The sequence below is a fragment of the Phaenicophaeus curvirostris genome, chromosome 2 (assembly GCF_032191515.1).
Source record: "Phaenicophaeus curvirostris isolate KB17595 chromosome 2, BPBGC_Pcur_1.0, whole genome shotgun sequence".
NCBI classification, from domain to species: Eukaryota; Metazoa; Chordata; class Aves; order Cuculiformes; family Cuculidae; genus Phaenicophaeus; species Phaenicophaeus curvirostris.
Window position 1 is genome coordinate 115,034,357 of NC_091393.1, and position 19,580 is coordinate 115,053,936.

General features: G+C 38.0%; 1 protein-coding gene across 3 annotated transcripts in view; it reads right to left on the bottom strand.

Annotated features, from left to right (window-relative positions):
• Nucleotides 1-19,580, bottom strand: part of GREB1 (growth regulating estrogen receptor binding 1) — a 273,114-nt gene that overhangs the window by 219,815 nt on the left and 33,719 nt on the right. For all 3 annotated transcript variants that reach the window (XR_011336827.1, XM_069850500.1, XM_069850499.1), the window contains exons 16-26: nucleotides 17,634-17,826; nucleotides 16,897-17,033; nucleotides 15,260-15,599; nucleotides 13,642-13,757; nucleotides 12,801-13,000; nucleotides 10,280-10,369; nucleotides 7,668-8,284; nucleotides 5,288-5,390; nucleotides 3,730-3,888; nucleotides 1,223-1,365; nucleotides 316-477 (exon numbers count right to left, since the gene is read on the bottom strand). Coding sequence is in view for 2 of the 3 variants with exons in the window: in XM_069850500.1 (XP_069706601.1) it covers nucleotides 316-477; nucleotides 1,223-1,365; nucleotides 3,730-3,888; nucleotides 5,288-5,390; nucleotides 7,668-8,284; nucleotides 10,280-10,369; nucleotides 12,801-13,000; nucleotides 13,642-13,757; nucleotides 15,260-15,599; nucleotides 16,897-17,033; nucleotides 17,634-17,826 (2,260 nt within the window). In the remaining variant the exon portion in view is untranslated. The remainder of the gene's footprint in view (nucleotides 1-315; nucleotides 478-1,222; nucleotides 1,366-3,729; nucleotides 3,889-5,287; nucleotides 5,391-7,667; nucleotides 8,285-10,279; nucleotides 10,370-12,800; nucleotides 13,001-13,641; nucleotides 13,758-15,259; nucleotides 15,600-16,896; nucleotides 17,034-17,633; nucleotides 17,827-19,580) is intronic.

A 19,580-nucleotide genomic window follows, 5' to 3' on the forward strand; every position in this document is an offset into this window, starting at 1 on the left:
ATTTATTATATAATGATTTAATAATCCAGTTCTACATCCTACAGCACATCACAAGCTTGCAGAAAGATTTTGGGGCAAGCACACAGAAAAAAAAAGGAGAAGGAAGAATAAATCATTTTGTCAAATCCTCAAAGTAGGTGTGTTTATATCAAAGGATCAAGCTTGATAATGAGCAAAAGAAACAGCAAGCTTAGTATCAGGACATCCTCATTACTTCTTGACATTAGGACCAGAAGTGTAAAGAATCCTAGTTCAACAAATTTGAAACTTGGTGGTGTCTCCCATATATGGCCATAAATATAAATATCCGTCTACCTTATCTGTGACTAGTGGTAGCCTCATGCTTTCCAGTTGCCTTCCTGGTTGGCTAAAGACAAAATGATGCTCCTTTGATTTCGGAATGATAAAATGCAGCTGGATCTCTTCTCCCAGCATAGAATAGGAAAAGGCAAATGCATGCAGAGTAGACTCATAAATCTGGGAATGGGAAAAAATATAGGATAATTCCAGTGGTTAGAGACAAACTGCAAGGTTTCAGTGTAGCTAATACACATTTATAACATTACCAAACAATCACTTACTGTATTGCATTAGATTTTACTTCACGATTCACTCAATGTTAAACAATGGCCCCTAGGCTATAGCACACACTAAGTAAATAAATAATAAATTATTTCCTTTTTTGGAACCATTGTTTCAACTTTGTCTTGCAGATGGTACCAATACTTACAGTCCACTCTCAGTTTTCAGAAATAATGACAGAAAAAAAGAGTATTTGCATTGTTAATAACCTTCTTTCTCCCATTCCAATGGACAAGAAATTGGAGGGTTTCTCTGAGTAATAACAGTCTGTATGTCACACACTCGATGCTGGATTACTATACCAGAAGTAGCATCTTTTACAGTTACTCGGGTGAAAAAGTAAGCAAGTACTGGTGGGAAAAATTTACTTTGAAAGTACTTTTAAGTGGCAGTATAGATGTAGGAGGCAGATCACAGCACTGAATAAACTAATGTAAATGAGGCAAGGATCAGTCCTCTGACATCCCCAGACCTATCTGGTCAAAGCAAGCAAACCTCAGGAAAAAAGAAAATCTGTAAATCAGCAGTTTTTAACACATACATAAAGCTTCCAATTAAAATAGAGTGAATGTACACAAAACTGTATTTGGGTTGTCTGTTTCAGATTCTGATCTGCAGATTGTTATCTGGAAATCTTTACCTGGTACCTGGGATTAAAACCCATATACTGATGACACTGTTCACAGTGATGGTAGGTGTTATATGCTGCATACTTGGACAACCTCATCCTAGTTGTTTGACGACGTGTATACATATCCTCCTGTCTCCTGCTCACTGATCTCTCTATTAAAAAAAAGAAACAAATGTAACATATATGCAGACCTAGACCATATTTTCTTGTGACAAACTCATGATTATGATAATCCTATACAGATTCCACATAAGGCTGAGGTGTAAGCAAAGCAAATAATTTTATTGAAATTATTATTATTGCTTTTGTTATTATTGGCTGAATGCTTGCAAAAGTAATAAACAGTAAAAAATAATAGTCTTATGACAGAAATTTTCCATCCTGTGATGGACATCACAGTAGATTATGTGGACGCGGGTGGACAAGGTGCTAAGGGGCATGGTTTAGTGTTTGATAGGAATGGTTGGACTCGATGATCCGGTCGGTCTCTTCCAACCTGGTTATTCTATGATTCTATTCTATGTGAAATGAACTTGGTAAATCTAGTGTTGCTTTTCAGTGAATATCTACATTTAAGAAAAGATTCTCCTTTGTGTGAGACTGAAGGAAGAGGAGATGTAACTTCTGCTGAAAAGGACTTCTGCTATGTCACCTCGCCAAACTTTTCACTTAGATTTTCAGCATTAGATCAGATTGTTCAAGGTTGTTCCTTGTCCTGTTTTGAAAATCACTGAGAGTGGAGCTACCTGCTGAGCTCTGGGCTACCTGCTCCAAAGTTTGACCACTTTTATTCTGGAAATATTTTTCATACGATCTAATTGCAATTAGATTTCTCGTGTTGCAACTTGTGTATGTTGCCTCTTGTCCTTATGCTGTGTATCTTTAATAGTTTGTGTCTATAAGTTCCCATTAGGAAGTTTGAAGATGGCAACCAAATGCCTCTTCTAGACTTCCCCAGACTAAAAAAACTTGATTCTCTTCAATTTTCTGTGTACATTGTATACTTCAGACCTCTATCCTTCTTGGTGCCTACCCACTAGACTCGCTTCTGTATGTCTTACTGAAAAGCTAAAAATCTGACAGAATACTCAAGATAATGTCTTACAAGTGACATGCATAATCATTTCACTTGACCTGCTTGCTAGAGTTTTAGTAAGTCAGTCCAATAATCCATTAGCTTAATGAAGAACTGCTGACTTATGTTCAAATTGTTGACTACCAGGATCATCAGGCTGCCTTCCTCAAAGTTGCTGTCTATACAGCTGGCCCCAAGCTTGTACAGCTGCAAAGGGTTATTCCATTCCAAGTGAAAGATCTTGCATTTACCTTTGTTGAACTATACGAGGTTCCTGTCAACCCATTTCTCCAGTCTGTCAAGGTCTTTCTGAATGGCAGAGCTACCTTCTTGCATATTGACCGCTCCTCCAATTTGATATCATCCATGAACTTGCTGACATTGCATTCTGTCCCTTTGAACAGGTTGTTAGTGGCAATCTTATACAGCATTTGCCTCACTATCAGTTTCTGAGTATTGCCAGGTTTACCCAGCTGTCTGTCAGATTTGTGCCACTCATCACATTTTAACTTCAGTTGTCCAGCCAGTTTCCCACCCACTTTAGAATCCTTCTATCCAAACCATCTCTCTCCAATTTTGTCCATATGGATATCATAGAAGACAGTGACAAAAGCCTTGCTGAGATGAAGATAAAATCACTGGTCTTCCTTTGTAATCGCATCATAAAATGCAACCACGATTACCAATCACAATTTGCCTACAACAGATCCATTGTAGCTGCTACCAAACACTTCCCTGTCCTTCACAGGTCTGGACACGGCTTACAAGAGAGTTTGTTCCATAAGTGTTTTGAGGACTGAGGGTAGGCTGGCTAGGCTGTAATTACTTCAGTCGTCCTTCTCTCCTGTGTAAGAAGGGCATGGCATTTTCCTTTTTCCAACCCCAACGAACCTCTACCAATTGTTGTCACCTTTTAAGAATTATATACAGTGGCCTCAAAACGTTGTTGGTTGGCTCTCCCAACATACTTGGGTACATCCTACCCAGCCCCATGGGCTAGTGTATGTCCAGCTGGCTAATCCAGAGGACTAATTCTCACCTCAGTACTGCAGGAATCTAAATCTGGACATAGACATCTCATGCTTTCCAAATCTGAACAAAAACCTAAAACATAAACCTATGAACACTTTTAAGTACGTAAATAACTTCACTTACATAAGTCACTTCATTGCTAGAGAGCAGGACGATCATTCAAACACACAAACTTACTATAGAATCAGAGCTTCTTTAATGAAAGACAACCTATTTAATATTCTATAAAACATTTATAAGGCTTATACTCTGGTGATTCATCTAGCAAACTTCAAGTATCTTTTCACTATTAGTTAGTAAAGTGCAATTCTGATAATTTCACTCTGTTTAAAAGTTTAAAGGGATTCTCATATTAAAAACCACTAAATATATATGTATATACACCAAGCTAGATCTTTTAAATTCTAACCTTCACTGTTTATAGTCTGAACCTTTGAACAAATCAGACTTGCATCTTCGTATTTCGGGTCATGGATAGTGTAATCAAAAGGCATCTTCTTAAATGTCTCCAACTCTGGCCACATATCACCAGGCTGATGGTAGCACTGATCAGATTCTTCTTTTATGTCTATGGTATTATTGAAAAACAAGAATTCATTTAATTACAATTTTTAAAGCACTTTATATTACTATAGATGGATTTACTATGACTATTATTCCTGCATAATTTTTTCTTTCATCATTCTGAGAAAACAATGTTATTATGCATCAAGAGGCACACTTTGGAACAAGTGTACATCATAGCTCAATGCAATGCTTTTAAACTTTTATTATCAATTTAAAACCTCCACAATCTTACTAGAGCAGCTGGTGATTGGTACAACCTGCAGGGAAATCATGCCTTTTTCTGAAACAGCTTAACTGACATAAAAACTCAAATATACACAAATCCTGACAAAAATATTTTTCTATCTTTGTCAATAGGATGAAAGACCTGACAAGAGTAAAATGGACAGTAGCGAGGAGTTCAGTTTAGGGGTTTACTCTAAACTGACGGTAAGAGCCCTAAGTCCTTGTCTGAGTACAGACTAAATGATCATTTACAACAGGTGTGACCCTGTCTTTTGGCATCCAAAGTAACTATGAAACTGAGGTGGAATTAGTCAGATGGTGAAATCATCTTTATGCCCTGACTGTAACTTATCTCTAAAATCCAGCCTAAAATACAAATGATTGCTTGCACAACTTTCCCTAGCAGACCGGTCACCTTTTTCACAGTTTTTTTCACAAATTTTGGGGATAACTGCCTTTTTCTCAAGCACAGCTCAGTGTGGAGAAAATCTCCTGGGTACTGACCTACAAAAGCCCTCGGAGACAAGAGCTGAGGCACAGTCCCACAGTGAAGTGACTGAGCAGATTCCAGCCAGGGTCTGATGGAGGCAGCCAGTAGGCGGGTAGCATCCACCTGGGACTCTCCATAGCTGACTATGGACATCGTTTTAGTGCAAAATTCAATATATCCCATAAAATATAACCCATATTTTTCTATGTAATCCAGTCTTTAATTATATGAATACATCTGGAAACACAAGGGAGTAATACAGTGCAAATAAAGGAAGTTTGGACTACAAATAGCTATTAGAAGGCAGGAAATGTTTTCCTCCCTTGTGTAGTGAAAATTTGACATCTCTCCGCATGGTATATATCTGCCAGAATTTCATTGATTCTTTTTATATAATTTACCACAAAAGTTCATTCAAATTCTTAACTTAAAACCAGTGACTAGATAACACTTAATATGCATAAATGCTGTTGATTACTTCCTAAGAAAAACAGAGATATGTAGTTTTCTCACTGAGAGTAAGAGTAAAGTCTAAATGGTGAATAAAATAGTAAAATATTGTTAAGTACCAGTTGAAGATCATACAAAAATTTTCTTAAAATATTTCAATTATGAAAATTAACTGCAAGGGTGAACAGCATTTCTTCAGTCTCCACAAGCAAACACTTTTATAGCAAGAACTTACTAATGTTGATTTCTTCCTCATCATAAACATCCACTTCTGTCAGTCGAATCAGCATTCTGGACAAAATACTGAGGAACTGCAGATAGGCACCTGTTTTCCCTATCTGTAAATGCATAAAGTAGAAAATATAAAGTAAACATTCATTTTTCAACATGTTACTTTTCCACATATCTGGAAATTGCAGCTGCAGTGAAACAGAACATTAATATTCAGTGCCTGAATGTCTCCGTATTTGTATATTCCTTGGCATAAATGAAATGCTTAAACACCCAACAGTTTTGTTCCCTCTATGCAGATATGTAATTTGGAAAATGCATTTTATATCACAGCTCTAATTACAGGCCCACAGACAAGAATTTTCCTGATGTTATCATTTCTACATAAGAAATTAACTTTTAGAAATCCATACAAGTTCATAAGATGTTCCAAGAAAACTCCTCAGTGATAAGGTAACTAAAGAATAACCTCAACCCTTTGATATACACCCAGTTTACCAGTACACTGACTGCTAGTGAATTATAGTGACTATCCTGAAGAACAAAGTGACAAACACCTACAGGAGAAATTGTGCAGGCCACTTCCACTCGTGGAGGACATTATATATGTAACAATGCATTGCTCCACCTCTTGTGCTGAAAATATATTATTTCTCTTTTCCTGTTTTAAAAATACCTTTTAAAAATCTCTTTTTGAATCATCATAAGATTATAACTTTCTCCTTTCTTTCTTACTCCACCAACACACCATGTACTTTTTCTCTTCATTACACTGTAGTATTACTGCCCTTATATGTTTTTTCAGCTGAATGCTAGAAGACACAGCCCATGATTTACTCAATAGATTGTTCTGTGTCTTCCACATAAAACTTGCTGGGGCTAACAACAAGTAAATAATGCCATATCTAAGCAGACAGCTTTACAAACCATTACACTTGAACAGGAAACAGTAAATGATGGGTTTTAATGAGAAAAAAAAAAAAGAGACACCAGCAAGCTCACATCACTCTCACCAGAGAATGAACACATGGTCATTTCTTGTGCATGTGTATAGTTCAGCCTCATAATGGCACTGGTGTCTTGTTGAAAATTTAAGACTAACATCACATCTGCAGAGGGAAGGTTAGCATGTAGAACAACTGTGACACATTCTGATACCACATTTTACAAAGTGGTATCAGATTTTGGCCTACACTTGAGATGGAAATGAACAATATCTCCTTCAGAATGTATTCAATTTTATGCTGCAGATGAGTATGAAATTCGGTTTCTTGATCACAAAATACCTCAATCTTTGGCAAACATGAACAATTTAGATCAAAGGAATGGATGGCAAAAAGACTCCTTATCAGATTACTTCATGGAATCCTTTATGAATTACAGTAATATTTGCAGGAAGTCCCAATATGAAAAGCCCATTTATGCTCTTTCTATTCTACTGCACCATAGCAATGGAATACAATCTTTTGACAAACAGCAGTGTGTCATTTCCTTTTTCAATAGATGGGCATAGAAGAGGGGATCATGTGGTGAGTTATATCAGTAACTATCTTTTATTCTTTGGGTTGATCTTACAATAACTGGAAACATGGGTCTTTGTCTTGGTTTGGATTTATTCTTTTTGACTTTTGAGGTTCACAGGAAATATATATGCTCACAGTAGACATGGTGTCTTTTTCTATCTCTTTGCTTCAAGCTTCAGAATATGAGCGGCTCAATATTGCATTTAGCATGTAATATGTGCATTGAACTAGGAGATATCATGATCAGATATAAAAGCTAAACATTCTCAGAGAATTTAGAAGAGAAGGAACTTCCTAGGACTGTACCCATTTCCTTATGTCTTTTCAAAGTAAATTTAAAAGTCTCAGGTCATCTACTCAGCTTGCAAATATGACTCTGCTAATGTGAACTAGTTTTCTTCCACATGTTGTTTACAACAACTTCTATTTCTCTCTATTGTGGGGAGGAAACAGAGTAAATAACTTAATTACAAACTCCCAGCTGTCTTCAGATTGATCATTAGAAAGTGGAGTTGTGAAGATCTTTGGGTTTTATTTGCAATGTAAATGCATATTCAACTTTAATAAACTGAAATTATACATGAAATTCATCTCTTGAGCAAACTATCTTTTAAAACACTTTAATGGAGAGAGATTGACAGAAAATTAACATTACTGTAGCTTCATTGTATTTGAACTCAGGCTAACAGTAAAGAAAGGAAGATTATTTTATTAGAAGGGCTTAGAAAATAAAGTATAAGCAACTCACTCTCCACCAAAAAAAACCCTTCAGGTATGAATAATAACTAATCTATTTTTTCTGAGATTATGATAAAATTAAACAAAATAAATCAATGACAATACCTTGTTCTTTTTACACACCTGTGGTGGTCCACTCAGCAGCAGCCTCCTTGGGTGAAATGTGTCCATTCTCCCCTCAGTTCTGTTGTTGTAGTCCATATGGATTGGCTTGGGAACAGTCCACTGGCGGTAGTATAGAGACTGCTCCGTGCAAGTCATCATCTTACTCATGAGAGGGCGAAAAGAGCTTGCCCACATAACAGAATGATAGGGCAAGAGGGAAGATGACTTGGGAAGTCCACTACTGTCTGTAGAAGTAATAATGTCATAAACTAGTTTGGGCAGAAAAACTATAGGAGGTTGTTTCGATGCTTTGGTCATGGAACACTGAGAGGTCTGTAGGATGAAGGAGTTATGAGTAGGTGCAGAGGAGGAAGTAGAGGAGGAGAAAGGTGAAGAGGATGACGAGGTGATGGAAATCTGGGCACTTTTTATGTTCTGTTTTGTATCCGGCTGTTCAGTTACCGATGGCAAGTGCTTGCTGATTGTTGTTTGTGCCCCCTTGTCTACTTTCTGCTTCTGCCTTTCATACTTATTTGTAGTTTCTTCATTGCTGTTGCTTAGGACATGGTGAGGGGATTTTGCTGTATCCCCTGCTGCTGTTAAGGGAGGAGACGACTCACTGCAGAATGCTGTAACTAAAAGAAAAATTGTATTTCAACATAGGGCAAATTTCTCCACTTGTCAGAGTCATATTAAACAAACCAAAACAAATTCAGACAGAGTATCCCACATTGCAATAACACTCCTGCTCTTACTTGCCACAGAAAGTGGATTTTAAAATACTGAAGCGCATAGGAAAGATGTCAGTGACCGTCCTGTCCTCTGCTTCCCAAATCCATTCCTATCATCAGACACTTTCATCACTCAAGACAGCTACAAAATTACTGAAAGTATCATTTAAGAGACTGCAAGAAAATAATTATTCACAGTTTATTACCCCATCAGACTACAGAAATATCTACACAGACTGACATCTGGTAACAGTCCTCAGCTCTGAGTCAGATCTGACTTGACACTTGTGTCTGCGTCACTAACATCATTTACTTAGACTGATCTGCTAAAAGCTGGCTCAAGTCTCTGGTGCTACATAACACGTTAATGCATTCATACAGCTTTTGGTCAGCTCAGAACACACGCTGAATTCACAAATGTTGGCCTTGAATATGTCATGTAGATATACCCCGCAGCTAATTGCTGATTTTGTGAAACTGATATATTTTCACCTTATATGTTCTAACTACTAAGACTTCTTGAAACCTTAAGGACTCATTTTAAATGGTTCTGAGTATCTTTAACACTCAGTGAATTACAAAAAGCATTGCAAATACTTCACAGTCTTTGGAGTAGACGGAGAACTGTTTGAGGAACCAGTCTCCACACGGTAATAGAAATGTCTGTCTGAAGCTGAACATAGATAAAAGCAGCTTTACTCTCATGGTGAAAACAGCAGTCTTGGTTCTCAAAAAAAAAACAAAACAACCCACATTTTGAAGTAATAAAAGTCCATAGTTTCCTTGGTCTCAATAAATAGTAGGATATACTCGAGCTGCATATTAATCTGAAATAGCCAGTAAAGACCATTATCAATAAATACAACGATATCACTGGCGGTATGAATTGCTTCAAGTCAAACCACTGTACATCATTCAAAATACCAGTATCCAAGAGTACAGAAAAAGGAAAAGAAAAAAAAATTTCTTTAATCACAGGCAAATTAAGGCCACACAGCCACAGGCAGGTCACAGAGACACTGTGGTGTGATAAGCAGCCCAACTTTGAAGAAGAAACATTTTGAAAATTAAAATGTTGATGAAACTTTTCCAAATGTTTTCAAGCTTTTTTCCTTTTGTAATGACCACTGTGCCTGCAGAAGAGAAATCATGGGCGAAAGACATATGTTACCATGCTGAAAACTACAGTTAGGTCAAAAAAATTTACTGTTACTGACAAAAAATAATACATTTTAAAAAGCTGCATGACATCGCAATTCCTAGGAACTTATCGTACAATTTAAATTTCCCATGTTTATTTAACTCTCCAGCTAACTTTATCTGCATAAAAAGCATGCAAACAAATTCATCAGACAAAAGAGCTTTTGTAATTCTCAACATTGTCTCATGCTTTCTATTATCAATTTGCGGATTAAAAAGGAACTGAAGATTTTAAAAATTTTCCACCTCCAAAAGAGCTTTCAAACAGTGAACATTCCAGAGAAAAACAAAAAGGTAAAAATACCAGTGAGACCAAGCATGCTTTTTCTCCTATAGACTTCCAGAAGATTTTTTGAAAAGGTCAAGCATGTCTTTGTCTTTATAAATTTTTGTAGCTTTGAACACTTTCAGCCATCACAACACTAGCTGAGGATTCATACCTCAGTGGCACATACTAAAGAAGTCTCTGGTTTGCACACCTTACCCTATGATTATTTTCCAAGCAAGAAAAGATCTTATTTCTTGTATTTCAGAAGTCTGATGCTTATTTCTTTTAAAGTTATCTTTAGTGAGCACATTAATATAGGCCTTACCAAAACCTTAGTGGTTTATGCCTTTTATTATTTCTCTAAAAAGCTGAATAAGAGGTCTTTTTTGTGTCCTTAGTGTAACTTAACAGAGATGATTTTAAGGTCTTACTGGAAGCTTTCGAAGAAAGAGATGAAGAAGCAGAGTCATGGGAACAAGATCTTTCTCTTTTCATAGGACTTCTCTTTTCTGAAGTAGAACCTGTTTCATGGGCAGTGGTAGGGGAAAAGAAGAACAAAATATAATTTAAGTACAATTGCCTGGAAGAAGGCACAGCTACATTGTCAAAGTATGGAAAGACACACAAGCGTTTGTGCGTGTTTTGTCCTCGTTCTGACACTGTTTTCAGTATGGAGAGTATCTGTTCCTACCACGCAAAGTTGGATCAGCCTATGGTCTAATTTAACTATACCAAGCTGCAACAGCTTCACAAAATCAATGTCTCAACCATGTTTTCTCTTTCTATCCGTGTCTGCCTTTCCTCACAGTCGCTCAGTGTCAGGGAAACCAACAGGCAAGAAGCTCTGTTTTGTCAGTATGTTATAAAACTATTTGCTATTCCATAAATTGCAGCTTTATGGCCAGATTGTAGCTCAGCTTTCGGTGATGAAAACCCATGGATATTCACTTGAGGTTCTTAGCTTAGGCTTCTAAGTTAAAATGCCAGTTTCTGTACAGGTTTACCATGATAAACAGAGACAGAAGCATTGCCAGCAGAAAGCTTAGGCTGTAAGGTCTACGTTGTCTCAGGTGTTCTGAATTAGACTCTGGGGAAGAATACAATATTTTATGGACTAGGAAAGCAGCCTTACAACTCAAATACCTAACAACCCAGGTGCCTGTTCAACTAAGATCACATACAATGTGGGCATACTTCAACTAAAGGGATGGAAGTATTCATCACATCTGAGACAGTGTGAGTATGACCTCAAGTATTTCATTCGTCTATGAAGAATACATATTTGATTAAAGTAAATATGTTTGTTCTGCTTGTTCTTCCCTCCTTATTATTGATGAGTAAGAACTTACTAGGTGAAGACTAACCAGCTTTCTTCCTCCTCACAGTGTAGAATAGGAAACGAAGGCAAGCAATTTGAGATTTAAATAACCTATGGGGATAAAACCCCCTTGTTCCCACAGCTGCAAGGCACAATAGACAGTAAAGAAAAATGTAAAGAAATTAACAGTAACTGATAATGGCCACGACCTATCACTCAAAAAAATAAACCCAGCAGTTTCTGGGTAAATTATTTTTGTTTGTTCACACATTTATATGTTCTTAATTGCTCTTAAGAAATTATGAATTCACCAACTCTACACTGTCAATATGAAGATGAGCTAGCAGTGAACCCTGGCAGGCAGGAGGGCCAACCATGTCCTGGTATTCATCAAGCACAGCATTGCCAGCTGATCGAGGAAGGAGATTGTCCCACTCTGTTTTGCACTGGTGAGGCCCCATCTTGAGTACTGTGTGGAGTTTGGAGCACCACAGTGTAGAAAGGACATCAAGCTACTGGAGAGTGTCCAGAGGAGGCCACAAAGTTGGTGAAGGGTTTAGAGTGGAAACCATATGAGGAGCGGCTGAAGTCACTCTGCCTTTTCAGCCTGGAGAAGAGTAGACTGAGAGGAGATGTCATCGCAGTAAATTGCTTCCTCACAAGAGAAGGAGGAGGAGCAGGTGCTGATCTCTTTTCTCTGATGATCAACGATAGGACCGAAGGGAATGACAGAAAGATGTGCCAGGGAGATTTAGGTTGGCTATTAGGAAAAGATTTCTTTCCCAGGGAGTGGTAGGGCACTGGAACAGCTCCCCAGGGAGGCAGTAATGCACCAAGCCTGACAATATTCAATAAATATTTGGACAACACCCTCAGACACATGGCGTGAATGTCAGGGTTGTCTTATGCAGGGACAGGAGTTGGACTCAATGATTCTTGTGGGTCCCTTCCAACACGCAACCTTTTATGATTCTATGATTCTGTGACTTTAAGGACATTTTCAAGGAGTACTCAGTAGTTACTATGTTCAGATATATTTTCTAGCCATACTATTTAATACCTTACAAACTAGTGACTACTCAGCTGTACAGGGGTACAGCTGTACAGCTGAGTAGTCACTAGTTTTCTTGGAAGGAATTATCGTCATTTTCAGTATGTCAGCATAGGTTCTGTAGCATCAGCTGGGGGCAATTGACTCTGCAGTAAGGGAGGGGATCAAGTCACTGCTTCCCACATGGCAAAGCACACGCTTCCCAGCTGCTGGGAGGGTAACAGCACAGAACTCTGAAAAGTGAGCATCACTGGATGTACTCACTCGAGTTCCACTTTGTGGCTGCCAGAACATACAGGGCAAAGGAGATAGGGAAGACAGGGAGAGAAGGGAGTAAAATAAACAGAGAGAACAAGTGTATTACCAGAACTGCAAGACATTAAAATGCTGCTGCAGCAGCAGACCCTAGGCAGAGAGGGTGAGAAAACACAGGTTCAATGATGTGAAGAAAAACCGAGGAGCAGAGGTCACTCAGCAAGGCTAACTGCAGAAACTCTCACTAAGTAGGTATCCATACAATCCTGCTTTTTCTAATACAAGTCAATCATTTTACAGCTTCTTTTATTATCACTACTAATAATACCTTCCGTTGTTATTTCTTCATCTTCATTATCAGTGCTGCTTAGTTTCTCAGGGTCACTTTCTAACACATCATTCACAACTGCTTTCTCTGTGTGAATTTCTGAGCTCACAAAGTATGCTGCCAAACCAAGCTCTTGCTCCAAGGTTGTCCTTACCAAAGAAGATGAATTTATTAAACGTAGGTCACAGTATCTCAGTGATCTGGAGAGAAACAAGAGGGACTAGTATGAAAACACACTGGAAGCTACTCCCTTATTTCTTTTACAAACACAGACAACGGGGAATTTTTTCATGGTCTACTTAAAGTACAGATGAGATAGAAGGCTATACCGTTTTTGTGCTTAATAAGTTTACCACTGTGATGCATACACTGTTATTTTTCTTAATCCAGTTATGCAGCTTAACCTAATGCATTGAACATTAGCACCAGTATAAGAAAAAGAATATTTGTTCTGGTTCTAAAGCTTCTAGCTGTCACTCCAGAAGGCATTGATCTCTCCACACAACCTCTAGCACACATGCCAGCATCATGCAGATGTCTCAGCTACCCTAAGGTATCTGAAGAAGCTATACTTTTTTTTACATAGCCTTATTCTCTCCTCTGAACTGGGACAAATCTCATAATATTTTCTACGCTATTTATATCTTGCAATAAACAGGAGGTTATTATTAATAATATGCAGTTTGTCTGTATGATATAAAAATTCAAAAAAAAATGGAAAAGAAATGTCTTGATACTGAAATCTCTTTCCTTTCCCCAAAGCAATTACACAGTCAATCTCTAGCCATTTGGTAAGCAATAGCTAAAACACTGGTACTGAGAAAATACTGGATCTTCTTACCGAGGCAAAGACTCCCCTTGTGGATCCATACCGCTAAATATCAATATACAAGGCAAACCTTCCAATTCCAAATAGGTCTGTGGCCTCCAATCTACATCTTCAATTTTCTGCCAGACCTGTATAAGGTATAAAATACTGTTGGACGTATCTATATGGCGCAAATAAAAATACAAAAATATATACTTTCATCATCCATTATATGAATCAATTTGTACAGTGGATGGATGTGCCACAAAGGGAAGCCACAGAGCAGAGCTGATTTCTACAGAGGTAGATTGCACAACTCCTAGAGCATTATAGGTAGCAACCTGCCTGCTGTAAGTCTGAGGAAACTGGGAAAGCATGTTCCAGTCTGAAAAGCCTCCCAGCTTCCCAGATGCATTAACACTGAGGCCAGGACATGGGCAGGTAGAGTGGTTATGCTAGAATGGACAGTAAAGCTGAGCAGGAGCTTTGGGGGAGAGAAGAGTACAGAGGGTTGCTTCATGTGGCAGACAATGTATGTATGAGTCCAAGGAAGAAAATGAGCTAGGAACAAGATCTTTTCACTTTCAAGGAACAGGAGAAAGCTGGTGTTCAACACACTCACACCGCTATCCTCACTTGCTACTCTTAATTGCTAGTCTCTCCACCAAAGCTGTCAATTTTCTTGATAACTTCATGAAGAAATTTGATAACTAGATCTGTTGTTTGATTATTCAGCATCAGGCTGTACTGCTTTACTTGCATCAGTCAGTCCTTTTCACTGCAAAACTGATCTACGGGTAAGGAATGCACAGGAGGACCAACAGTATGACAATTCAGCTTCTGTCATTTATGCATTTACCGCTATTATGCATGACAGAGAAGATAACCAGGATGTATTTCAGAACTAATACTGATTTTTCAGAACAAATTATGCTTAATTTATAGCAGAATGGGATCAGCATTAGGTCCTGGATCTCAAATGACTTCATCAAACATCTATTGAGTCAGACACAGTACATGGGTACCACATATATATTACGCTATCCCAGAATGAAAATACATTTTTGTTTTTGTGATCAGACTATGGCAATTTGATGAAAAAAAGGAAGAATCAGAAGGTTTTGAAACAAAACACAAGACCTAAAGAATATAAATTAATCGATAAACCAATACATGGTCCAGAAAGCATAAAGTCCTGAGCTGAGAATACCAGAGTGTTCTAGCACCTGTTACATCACTGATTCAGTGATGCCATCTGCTGGGGACTCTCAGCTGGTCACTGATTCAAATCTTTTTGCACTATGATGATTTTGTGAGAAAATTCTGCTAAAACTGTGACAATTTTGTTTGGGTTTTTTTTTCCTAATTCCTTATGGTCCCTGTAGATAAAAGCAGTTCAGCTGTTTGGGAGAGCTTCTGGAAGCCAAGCTTTATCCATATTAGTTAAAACTCCACTGAAGTATTAACCAGAGGATAAACACAGGAGTCACAGATGGTATGTCTAAAAAAACCAAAAGTCATACTCCTTATAGTAGTTTTTATTTTCACTAGTAAGACCTGTACTTTAGCTCATGACCATGACTCTCAACAGTAAAGTCTCCCTGCTTACCCACCTAATGAAGCTTCCCAGTACATGTTATCTGCAAATTACCTTTAGTTGCTCCACAAAGCGCTTCCCTACTGTGATTCCAGAATTAGGATTTCCCAAGATTATTTCAAAGTTATCTTCAAGGGCTAGTCTTTCCCTTACATTATACAGACGTTCATATGCCACTGCAGCCAGCGGAGTACATGGAATTCTCAACACTACCATGAGGCCATGACCACTAGGACATTGTCTTGAAGAGTTTATTAGGTTTTGGGTGATTTCCAGAGTTTCAACTGAGGTGTAATTCTTCATCTGAGAAAGACCACACACTGCCATCATAGCTGCAGAGTAGTGTTGTATGAGGACAAAAGTCCTTATCACTGCACTGTGTAATCTGGGGAACCTGAAATAAATGGTGAATTAAATAGTGAAGTATTAAAGGCTAAAGTGAAAAAGCTAATGTTTTATAAAACAAAGTAAACTCAGGATTTTCTCTTGTACAGAATCCTTCATATCTACTATGCAACAGAATCTCAGCAAACTGCAGCTGGATAGCCTTGGAAAGGCATCATTTCATAACTGAATTGGTGTCGTCTCTTAGCAAAGACTTACTAAGCAAGTAGTTCAGTAAAGTTATATCACTCCAAGTTGCCAAGACTTTTACCACTGTTACAAAATCTATCACAGAATAATTGTTAATGCACTCAGTAATACCATCAATCAAAACAAATGCACTTATCGATGAGAACAGTACTCTTCATGATATGTTGTTCTTAGGGTATTTTTTCTCTTGTTTTCTTACTGAAGCCATGAAACAATTCACTCTTGTTTCCAAGAGGACTGACTACACAGGCCTCATCCAATGAGTGCTCCACATTCCCAAGCTGAGGTACACCTTTTCTCAATTCCCAGTCTCTGGAAGGGAGAGACATGGATATGCAAAAGCTTCCTGTGCTCTGGTATTCACAAAAATGAAACACGGGCGCACAGTATAAAGAGAAACAATGGCTTGCTCAGAAAAGTGCCCACTATGTTTGAACAGAGCTGCACAGCACCCTGTAGCAAGACAAAGCAGCTAAGTGTGCGTGCATTCAGTCTCCCAGTTAGCAGTACAAATGCAAAAGGTTCTACCTGTCTCATCTCATTCTTTTTATGGAAGAATGTATGCACATAATTTGTCACTGCTCTTTAGCAGTGATTCTAGACTTGCTGCACAGGGACCAAGGAAAACTGATCATGTATTATTAAGCTCTGATATGCCTACCTTTCTTTGTTGTCCAAGTGAAGTATACACAATTTATACATAATGGCCAGGATCAGCAAGTGATAACATTGAAAAAAGTTAAACACATTTTAAAAAAAAAAAGTTCAAAAAAGTTAAACACATTTAAAATTACATGATGATGCAACTTTAAATTGTTATAATACAGAAGAAGCTACTGGTCAGAAGCAGGAACACACTATAAACTGGGCATGTTCATAGTATGAGCCAGCCTAGATTGATTAGATTACAGGCCAACTATATACAAAAAAGTGGAAAGACAAAACAAGAGTGAGTTAAATGCTTTTGAATACATTGTTGATTTGTTGGACAGTGACAAAAAAGGAAAAAAAAAACCAAATTAGGTTCTAACTAGCAACTAAAGTCACAAGAATACACTTCCTACATTTATTGTGTTAAACAAAGAAGTGCACTGTACCTCTTTCCCAAAGCCATGACCATTGCTTCAAAAGAGCTGTCATACCGAAGCAGTGGAATACTATGTCCTGAGAGAGTGGACTCAATAAATTCTGACAGTCCAAAATATTTCTTGTTTTCATGGTATAAGTCTACACCCTAGAGTAAATGAAGCAACAAAAATTGAAAGGCAATTTCTGTCAACTATTAGTTTACAATGGGTTAATCATTGGTACGTGATATATTTGCAATCACATTCTGTAATGAGCATACATATATGTATTAAAACAAGGAGAAGAAGAAACAGAATTAATTTTTTTGAGAGAAAAGAAGTTTGATTCAATTTTTCACCATTTCTTTCTTTCCATCTCTCTCCCTGTATATACTTATACAGAGATAGAACAGTTATGTTTGGAATAAATACGCACACATATGAAGAAAATCCATGTACGCACATGTATTTATGCAGTAACGCACTAGAGACAGATTTGCAGATGGTTTCCATCTATGTAGCTCAGAAATTTTTAGAAGAGCTACTACAGTATATAGAATGCATAAAAAGAACTAAGAAAAAAAAGCAAGAAATGACAGGATAAGCAAAGGGGGAAAGAACGTGCCACAGACTGAACAAGAAAAAGATGCCATTCAAACTTCATTCTTGTTCACAAAAATCACAGGGCCTCCACAGTTTCACCAAGTATGTAAGAGTAAAATAACTTATGAAAAGCTCACAAAGGCACCTCAAAGCATCCGTCTTACATTGCTGTACGAAGAAGGCCAGTGGATCTCATTGTAAGGGCTGATATGAGTATGCTGTGTCTGCAGCGCATAGGGGAAGGAAGTCACATGGAGGGTCACAATATTTGGTGCCTCTTTCACCTCCCTGCAGTTCAACAGTCTATCAACAAGTCCTGTAGACAGGTCTGTTTGAGGATAAAGGCTATGCATAGCACTGCAAAAAAGAAACCCAAAGCTCTCCAAAGTGATCGGCACAAGGGAACAATTGTCAGCAGAATAGCTTTAGCCTGGATGTGAAATCAAAGTTAAACACATATAAGGAACATAGGACTCTATTCTTTGCCCTGCTTTTGTTGCATAGCAGGATGAGAAATGGGGGGAAAGAAATGCAAATTGTTTCACTGCATCAGACAGCAAGTCTATTAAGCTCCTTAGCTTGCAAATTACCAGTCCTTTAGAGCTACCAGAATACAAGAGATAAAGGATGAAAGGAAGCTGATGTTTTGGCAGTTACTAAAGGACACAGAGACCTGTAGGAACTTTTGCCAGCTTATTAGTGCTGCCCTTAATAAAATATAATTCTTACCTACAAAAATCAAGATAAAAATTGCAGACAGTAATCCAGTATGACAGAAAACCAGAGGGAAACTACCTGTGATAGAGCTATTACAAAAGGGAAGAATACTTATTGTTAGGCCAGTATTTTCAGACCTACAGTCAGTTTCTTCCTCTGGTGTAAAACTTCAGCCCAAATTCATGCTATTTCATTTTTAGCATTTACCTGCAGTGATTAAGTTACAAGCCTATTCACTGTAAGCTCTTTCTGTTACCAGCAGAGAGAGAAAAGTATCTCCAGAAACTGGTTGTGTCCATTCGTGATGTAAGTCAGCTGTCAAAGATGCCCATGTCTCTATTGTGACTATGTGAGCAAATCCCAGGTAATTACACTCCTTTTTTGGTACCTCATTTAACTGATTTCAGTTAGGTGGCATGAATCCTGCTGTGCAGAATAGTCACCTAATATCTGGCACTTACATATCAGATAAGAGGCAAATATCTCTGAGTTAAGCAGCATTACAGGTACTTCCTTGCCACTCAAGGATGCAATGAATAAATTTTTTAAAGGCTGTGACCACTGTGACATCTCATGTAAGTTCCTAAGATATTAGGAGTTGAACAGGAAACCCTTGCATGCAAAAATAAAGACCTTGTCATTTCATTCACAAGCAAGATTCTGTAGGTTTTGGGTTCAGAAACACTACCATGCTCCCAAAGTTACAACATGTTAGTGTTTCTGGAATTCAGCATGTTCTCCAAGCTCCCCAGTGCCTCAGGAGACAGAAAGCAAAAGCAACTTCTCAGCAGGCAGACTGTTGAGAAGCCAAGGAAACAGGGCTCTAGGAGGGAAGCAATGAGTTATGCAAGTGAGATAATGGGAAACATGGTAAACATTGGACAGAAACCTCCCTGATGCCCTGAGAGGTCTACTTGATGTTACTATGTATTCACAGAAGCTTTCAATTCTTACAAATCAGTCATTCTGGATAGAAAAAAAAAAAATTGTACTGGAAAATTTCCAATCAGTTAAAAAAAGAAGCAGTGGTGTTGGCTCACTAGTTGTCGGCTCACTAGTTGTCTACTCGCTGTGGAACATTTTTGCATGTTTTACAGCCTGGAGGATGCTAACAGAGGATAATGAGCTCTGTGTACATTCGCAGGAACCTTTTCTTTGAACAAATGACAACCAGCCAAAAAAAACAATAGCTCTAGCTGAAAGAAGATAAGAATGGTGAGCAAGGAAAGCTGAAATGTTCCACTCAGGCATCATGTAACAAGCAGGATGAGAATAAGTCATAAAGGGCCTTGAAAGAAAACATGTTTATTGAAGGCATGTAAAGAGACAGTTAGCAGAAAGATGCAGAGATGAAGGAAGGGATAAATCAGAAAGTCAATCTTGAAACTTAATGC